Raw genomic sequence first — 8,142 nt, forward strand, 5'->3', positions numbered from 1 at the left:
GTTTAATTATTAAAAGGGAAGGTCTCAGAATTAAGAAAAAAAACATGATAATAACAAAAAAAAAAAAAATGAATTTGAGTAATTTTACTCAAGAGTACAAGATTTCAATTTCCTCATTTTAGGTTATTTGTGAGTTTAATTGCATAAAACACCCAGCATTAACAATACTTGGGATGAAGCAAGCTGAGAGTCTTCCTTAATAAGCCCAAAGGCCGATGCTTTGAAAGAAAGCTGAACAAGTAAACTCAGTTTTCCTGCAACTCAGTCAATAATCCAAATAACTTCAGGTATCCCGCAACTTGATCAACAACTGATATGACTACCACGTTCATCACTAGAGTGGAGATATATAGTTTTCTTGTTTGGCAGCACTAGGAAATGGATAGAAAGTTTTCAAGTGCCTTGATCTTTCAAATGTGTTTTATCGTAATTTCAGCATGAAAGCAAGAAATCCACATAGCAAATGACACTCGGCATATCCTCAGATACATGAAGAAAAGAGGAGATGCTTTCATGCTATCTGAGTAGGGAAATCCCAAGCACCCAAGCATAAATTCTCCGTAGAGTCCCGGAGGCAGGAGAAAGCAATGAAAACAAAGGAATCACAAACCAACCTCACAGAAACACAAGGCTAAAGCCGCAAAACATCCGACATACTTGCTGATATAATGTACAGTGGAGAAGAGCAAATCATGGTACCAATCCAAGATCCTTGAAGTACTCATGCTCCAGAGCTTTCCGAGCTGTGATCCTTTTACTTGGTTCCAGGCGAAGCATTTTCTGACAACATGTATATCAATCAAATAATTAGCAACACAACATTTTCATATAGCATATTGCCCATTATTAACAAGGTATTTCTTTAAATAAAGAGAAGTGCATATGACCCAGACATCCCATTCTGAAGTTCAACAGCAGGAGTCCCAAAGTGGTACAGTCAGATAGATCACCAACCTAACATGTAGGTCCAGCAATGCCCATACAAGGAGCAAAAATAAATGATTGTGATCACGAAATTAAGGAATTCTTTTTTTTTTTTTTAAGAACATAATTACACCTGCACTTTAGTTCATACACAGATTGTCTCAAATAAAAAGAGAAGAGAAAGCACAATAAAAGTCAGAAAGTTTGCTCAAGAGATAAATTTACATTAGTGTCTTTAAAATGGTGTATGACAGACATCCAACTGGACATCGAATCTGAGTTTGTTCTGCATAATATAGAAGAGGTATGTAGAAGAGATGGTCAAAAAGTTCTCCAACCCATAAGATTTGTGCTCCTAGCATGTACTGTGCATGTGAGGGTAAGAAGGATAGCTGTGATCTCAAAATTAGAGGCTTATCAAATGTATGCTAGATGACTTAGGAACTCCTGCTTTTGGTTGCTAAATTTGTTTCTCTCTTAAGTAAAGAAAGAAGAGATATCTAAGCTGAGCTAGAGTGCATTTACCAAAAGGAAGATATTTACAGACATGCCCTCAAATGGTTCGGAGACCATCGGAATCCAGTTGGGAGTTTTATACTACAGTGAATATAATGGTGCACTCTTCAAAAATCTTGAGCAATTGGTACCATTGAAAGCTATCATCTTTCAATATTGAAGTAGACGACCTCATTTCAGATGCCATGAATTCTCCGATGTAATCCTATTTTTGGCATCTGATAGACTGAGCTTTATTTAAAGCAGGCAACGATCAAATGATGAAAACAACTTGCATTTATATTTCAGTTAAGGTATCTTGAAATATTACCATAAAATTTATAAAAAACATGACTTACAGAGAGAAGATCAATTCCAGCAGGTTCAAGATTTGGGGCCACTGTTGCCAGATCCTGCAAAGCATGTAAAGCAGATTCAGGTAAAAATTTAGAACATTAGTCCGATCAATTATGGAAATTACTGATGTTATGGTATTTGACCATAGTACAAGATGGCCCAGGCCCCAAGGTCACCACAAGGTAAAGCAAACATGTAGGTATGGTTTCTAGAAACTAAACATGTATCTTTCATGATTTCATAATGCTCATCAGAAGACGAAACAATAGTCAACATAGGAAAGCAAAGACACCATTCTTTCATACCTTAGGAGGCCACTTGGGGAAAGCAGACTTGAAGTCAGGCAGGGAAGTGACCCCTGGCCAAGTTTCTTCATTTGGGGTACCAAGTACTCTTAAAAAATATAATACAACAAAAATAACAAAATTAGTCTGTTAGGTATTGGGTCAAGGGTACATAGAAAGTGCAAATTTAAGCATGAATTTACTAAAAGAATACCTGAATATTTTAAACAATTCATCAATCTCAGAATCTCCTGGGAATAATGGCTTCTGATTCACCATTTCAGCAAAAATACAGCCGACCGACCACACATCAACAGGTGTGGAGTAATGCCGGGATCCAAGTAGGATTTCTGGTGCTCTGTACCAGAGTGTCACTACCTGAAAAGAGCTCTCAAAGAAGATGAGTAAGAATCTTATACCAGAAAAACTATAAGAAGTCCAGAATACTAGAAATCTCCAAGAAATATGACCCAAAAGTCCTATATATAATATATATGTGTGTGCATGCAAGTGCACAAATACATTTCTAAGGAGAAAAAGGCCACTCCTAAATGCACCTATAAAAAAATAAGAATCTACAACAGGAAAGGCAAAATACATGAATACATGTAAAAGGCTTCTCCTGCAGTGCTACCAATATATATTAACTCTGATGTAATCAAATACTTCTCAGAAAAGAGATTTTCGAGATTCACTCATTTGTGCTAGAAACCAAGCATACGTTATTCACCTATCTGAACTAATTAACAATAAGTCCAAACTATAGAAAATGGCAAAAATATTAGCAATGGATAGAGACACCTCATGAGTAAATGTCCGGACAGGAATGCCAAAAGCCCTTGCTAGCCCAAAGTCTGCAAGCTTCAAAGCATTTGTACGGCGATCTATCAACAAATTCTGTGGTTTCAGATCCCGGTGAAGAACCCTATGAGAATGACAGTAGGCAATGCCACAGAGTATCTGATGGAGATATTTCTGCAAAAGACAATAGCAAAATGAAAGAGATAAAATGGCCAAGATATGTTCTACTGCTAGTCCAAAATGCACTCTTTATCATTATTATCCTGCAAAGGGCCAAATGAGAACAGCAATATGTAATTCACAGCATATCTGAATTCTGAAGAGATGTCTGCAAAAGAGAGAGCAAGAGATAAACTAAAATATATGTCTGTGGCTGAGTGTACGATGCATTATTAATCTCTATCAGGTTCTATTTATTTCATGAACATAGATACATTGCCACTGACAACAACATTAATCCACTCTTATGCTTAGAAACCTTCAAAGATCTGTTGTATGTTAATGTTTATGATGGATTACGTGCAACCCACCAAATCAAATGCTGAGTCCAAGATGATTGTTAGCTGTGAATTTTCTAGGCGAAAATAGAGCCAAAATGTCTCATGAATTCAACATAGATTCACAATAATGTAAAGCACATAACTGATAAGCCATTATTGACTAAATAATATCCAATTACAATTTTATCAAGAGAACTAATTTGGTGAGAAATTCTATACCTAGGACAAAAGACATTGTTAAATTCTGACACATTCCAGAAACCTGATGAAGCCACAAGGTGATCAAATATACAGCAAGATTAAATCTTCTACCTTGCTACCTCAAACTTAATGAAGAAGCATAAAATCTTTCACAATGTTAAAGAAACAATACAACTACAAATGCTGACTCATATTAGTCATGCAATCCCTGCTGGGAGAGCTCTTGGAAAAACAGAAATAAATATTTGTACAAAACTCATTCTGATACATCACTAGACAGGAGAAGATTTCAAGAAAGTGTACAAAACCATTAGATAACCACTAAACAGTCACACAATGATGTTTGAAAAAAAGGTCAACGAAAGATGTATATTTATAAGAGGAAAAGGATCTCACTTTAACTAGACGAGGATCTTTAGCAAACTCTGGACAGGAATCCATGTGTTTCTTCAGGTCCAAGTCCAGATACTCAAAAACTAAGTAAATCCGTTTCTCACTGTGAACTACATCTTGCAACCTGCTTTACAGGAATCATTTGACGTATAACTAAATATGTGAAATAAGAATGCAAAACACAAAACCATATTATGAAGCTTGAATATTCAGACTTTGAAATGATACCCAGGATTCAGATGAACTGAAGCATTTGAAACATAACACCCAAAGATTTCCTGTAGCTTATAGGTTGCAAGAGCAGGCAACACAAATACAAACAAAGCATCTTTTCTGCATCATTTTGTATTCATTCAAGGGTTATTTCATATTTCTACTTGTCTTCAGAGGATTTTATCAAATCCATTAAATTTGATAAACACATCACACATGGCTTCTGGCCAGGCCTACATGGAGCCATGTTTTTTATTTAAAAAAAGACTCATAATTATGTTAGCATATGAATATGTGAGACAACAACAGATCACTAAAATCCTCCTATTGAGCTTAGGGAACTTTCCTGCAGATCTATGGTATCTCTAAGGACATTTTCCTATCAAGGAAGCCAGTTCTTTACAAAAATAGCACAGACATCTCTTCCTTCGATGGAAAATAATTTACATCAGAGTAACATTTCACTTTAGGAGATGGGCAAAAAAACTTCTCTCAGAAACATGTATGCTCTATAACCTAAATTGGCAATTTTAACTTAAGATTCATAAACAAAGGCTATACCTATCAAGCTGTATCAACAAGCTAAAAAGTTTAGATAAAGTTCCAACTCATTAAAAATACAACTAACAATGGGCTTTACACCCATAGAAATCACATGATCCAAAAAAGAGGCTATTGCAAGATCCTTGATCATAAGGTCTGCAAAATTATAAACCAAGAGAACACTTGAGACACAATTATGCCTTTTTCTGGACCTTCTGATAAATTTAATGATACTGAAGTACCACATGCATAGTTACAAAATGGCAACTTGCTTCATTAGTAAGAGATGTAAGTACGTTATCATCATAGGGTAACTATATACGCACATATTAACACCACAAGAGTGCTAAGGACAAAAGAGAAATATTTCAAATTATTTTCTGCCTGTCTAACTTACTGTGTCAGAAAAGTTTGTAATGGCCCACCATCCATTACAAAAAACAAAGAAAAGAAATATGCTCCGATGTTGATTCAAAGGTATTCTCAAATTTTCTCTAACTAAAGCCAAAGAATCCAACATCCAGATTGTCATATCTGCTAAATAAAGAAATAAGACCTTGGACCTTTAACTCTCTTCAAGTATCAAATATCCTTTGATTACCTTCTTTTGTGTGTCATCCTAGGATTACTTTGGTATTTACCAAGCAGATCCCCAGCAAATGCTAAAAAATCCAGAGAGATACAAGTCATTGCATACATAACCCACCAATTGCAAAGCCTTGCAAAGGCAAATGCCAAAAATTTAACTTATTACCTTTAACAATAAATGACTCATTTGGATGGCTATTTTCCTTTCCATATTTTTCGAAATTCTTATTCAATATACGTGCTTCTTAACTAGATCATCAAAGCTCTCTGTTTCTGAACCTTTAGATATCCAATGCATTCGAATAATCAGCAAGACTTATCATTTCAAAAACATGAGAAAGGACATGAAATATGTATTTATCTATGTGCATATTGATCCATCTCTGCAGATCTCACCAAAAAAAAAAAGGTTTTTTCTTCACTATAATTTCTCTTATAATGGAAGTATAAAATTTCCACAAACGAAGGCAACGAGAAACAAAATCAAATTAGATGCATAAGTGCAAATCAAAATGGCGGCAGAGTACTACCTGACTACGTTGTTGTGCTGCATTTCCTTCAAGAGCGAGATCTCTCTTATGGCTGTGCTGGGAACTCCCTCGTCTTCTTGCTCCAGGCGAATCTTTTTCAGAGCTATCGTCTCATTGGTGAGACGGTCTCGAGCCTTGTACACCACTCCGTAGGTCCCTTCCCCAATCTTCTCCACCTTCTCGTACTGAGACCAAAATTCCTCATTATCACTGAAAACATCACATTCTAGTAGGAGAAGAGCTGTAGAAGGAAGAAAGCACATCACTGCTAACCTGGTCCATTCAATCCCAACCAAACTCAATCGGCTCACGAACACAAGAAATCCAAAACCTATAATTTCATGAAGAAGAAGAAATGAAGAATGCGACCAAAGAACAAACAAAATCCAACCTGAAGAACCAATTCGAGAGCACACATGCTGCACTTATTCAAAATATATATACAGATCAAGATCACCGAAATAGATGGCATTTAACCAGAAACCAGTTCCCATCGGCGCAGCCAAAGCATTCGAATCAAAACCCTAGAGAATCCGATCAAATCTACTTCAATCATGTAATCAAGCGGGTCACTTTCTACAAGTATTCTAATCGAAGAAAAATCAGAAACAAAAAAAAAAAAATCGGAAAAGAGGTGTGGAGAGCTCAGTACCCAGCTACGACGGAGGATCGGATCCCCAAGACAGCGAAGGAGCTGCCGGAATCGAACGAAGCCGGCCGTGGAAACCGACGAGACAGCAGGAGAGGGGAGCGAGATTAAGCAATAATAAGGGGAGAAGTTGAAGGAATGAATCGCGTTTTTCCTTTTTTCTTTTTTTTTTCTTTTGGGCCGTGGGAGAGATAAGAGCGTGTTGAAATCTGACGAGGGGCCGCGCGAGAAATATACTATATATATATATATATATAGAAACACACCCTGCTACGCCCCTCTTCCTCCCCGTCGAGAAATTATTGCATGCACCAGGTGTAAGTGAACCAGAGCATATCCGGAGCATATGTACGACGGAGAGCGCGCAATCGGGAATCGTTGAAATACAAGGGGTCGCGTCGCGTGTTATCCACCGTGGGATTTCCGCGGTCCGATTGCACCCGGTGCATGCAATACCGAGGCCTCCCCGTCTCTTTACCCTATGTCCTCTCCTTTTACGCTGATGAGTAGTCTCGTCGCTGTCAAGTGAAGTACCCTTTCTCTCCCTTCATAAAGGACCGGCGATAGTTACAAATTAGCTTCCCAGCCGCCTTTTACGCCGATTTTGATCGAAAGGAGAAGAAGGGCTTCTCACTTGGTCTTGACACGTGGCGAGGAACGCAAGAGGGGTGTTAGCATTTGATACGAGATTTATCAGGTGTTCACGACTTTTGAAGACCCCCAGTTAAATCATTTTGTTAGGCCAATATAGGTTTGTCAGAGTAATCACGGGTATCATGAGATCCTTTCTATTGCTGTTAATTATGATTAGTTCGATTAATACTGACAATGATTCTATCTATAGCATGCCACCGCTAGGCCTCGGCCTACGGCTAAAAGGAGAAAAAATCTCACCGACAGTGATTGGATTCCCTGATGATGGCAAACAGCAGAGAGGCAACTCCTGCGAGACAAAATCTCGCTATGAATCATGTGTGGCTTTGCTAAGATATTTAACAAAAAAAAAAAAAAAATCTACACATCGCCGGATAAGATCCCAAAAGGGAATTCACTGGATTCTGAACGTACGACACGCGGCAACACCACCCAAATTGGCAATATCCGTGCAACGCGATACGAAAGGTTTGGAGCGAAAGGGAGATGGAGCCGTCGAACCCGCAAGAATACGCCAGCCCAGCAACACTACAGAAAGAGGAGTTTTTCGTTTGGTAATCCGGCGATTTTCTGCATCTCACAGCAAAGACAATTCTGACGTAGAGCGCATCGGCTGGCGGTTTACAAGGAGGGATGCAAATGGGTGAGGCAGGGTCAAGGATTTGCAGAATTTTCAATTGATCAACCTAGAAGACTCGGTGTTGAGCCATGGGTGATCCATTTGCATCCCTACTTAATTAAAGTTTAAATAATAATATTATAATCATTATAATAGCCACCATATCAGTTATAGCATCTCTCCATTATATTATAAATATATAATATAGGCAAAACGAGAGCAGCTGTTATAACACATTATTTAATGCCATAATGGGATTCTGGTTGTATCTCATGAAAAAAAATGATTGGCCTTATTTCACGATATCAACCATTAAATCATGTTATGCACAGATTTCAAAATTATTCAAATATTTTCATTCATTTTTTTTAGAGATTTTAAAGCAACTATT

At 37.5% G+C, this 8,142-nt stretch overlaps 1 protein-coding gene across 6 annotated transcripts; it reads right to left on the reverse strand.

Moving 5' to 3' along the window:
* Positions 1–379: 379 nt before the first annotated feature.
* On the reverse strand, positions 380–6,717 carry LOC105054152 (cell division control protein 2 homolog A). Of its 6 annotated transcripts, none has more exons than XM_073245719.1 (10): positions 6,482–6,618; positions 6,274–6,353; positions 6,103–6,160; positions 5,830–6,014; positions 3,959–4,079; positions 2,862–3,035; positions 2,275–2,438; positions 2,082–2,169; positions 1,779–1,832; positions 380–780 (listed from the first exon to the last, which is right to left on the reverse strand). In XM_073245719.1, exons 3-10 carry the CDS (start codon positions 6,109–6,111, stop codon positions 691–693), a joined length of 885 nt encoding a protein of 294 aa, XP_073101820.1. In that variant the 5' UTR covers positions 6,112–6,160; positions 6,274–6,353; positions 6,482–6,618; the 3' UTR covers positions 380–690. The 6 variants fall into 6 exon arrangements, with proteins under 6 accessions (XP_073101820.1, XP_010933900.1, XP_010933899.1 ...); XM_010935598.4 differs by having other exon boundaries at positions 6,246–6,353; XM_010935597.4 differs by lacking the exon at positions 6,274–6,353 and having other exon boundaries at positions 6,482–6,717.
* Between the last annotated feature and the right edge of the window lie 1,425 nt (positions 6,718–8,142).

The sequence above is a fragment of the Elaeis guineensis genome, chromosome 11, assembly GCF_000442705.2.
Source record: "Elaeis guineensis isolate ETL-2024a chromosome 11, EG11, whole genome shotgun sequence".
NCBI classification, from domain to species: domain Eukaryota; kingdom Viridiplantae; phylum Streptophyta; class Magnoliopsida; order Arecales; family Arecaceae; genus Elaeis; species Elaeis guineensis.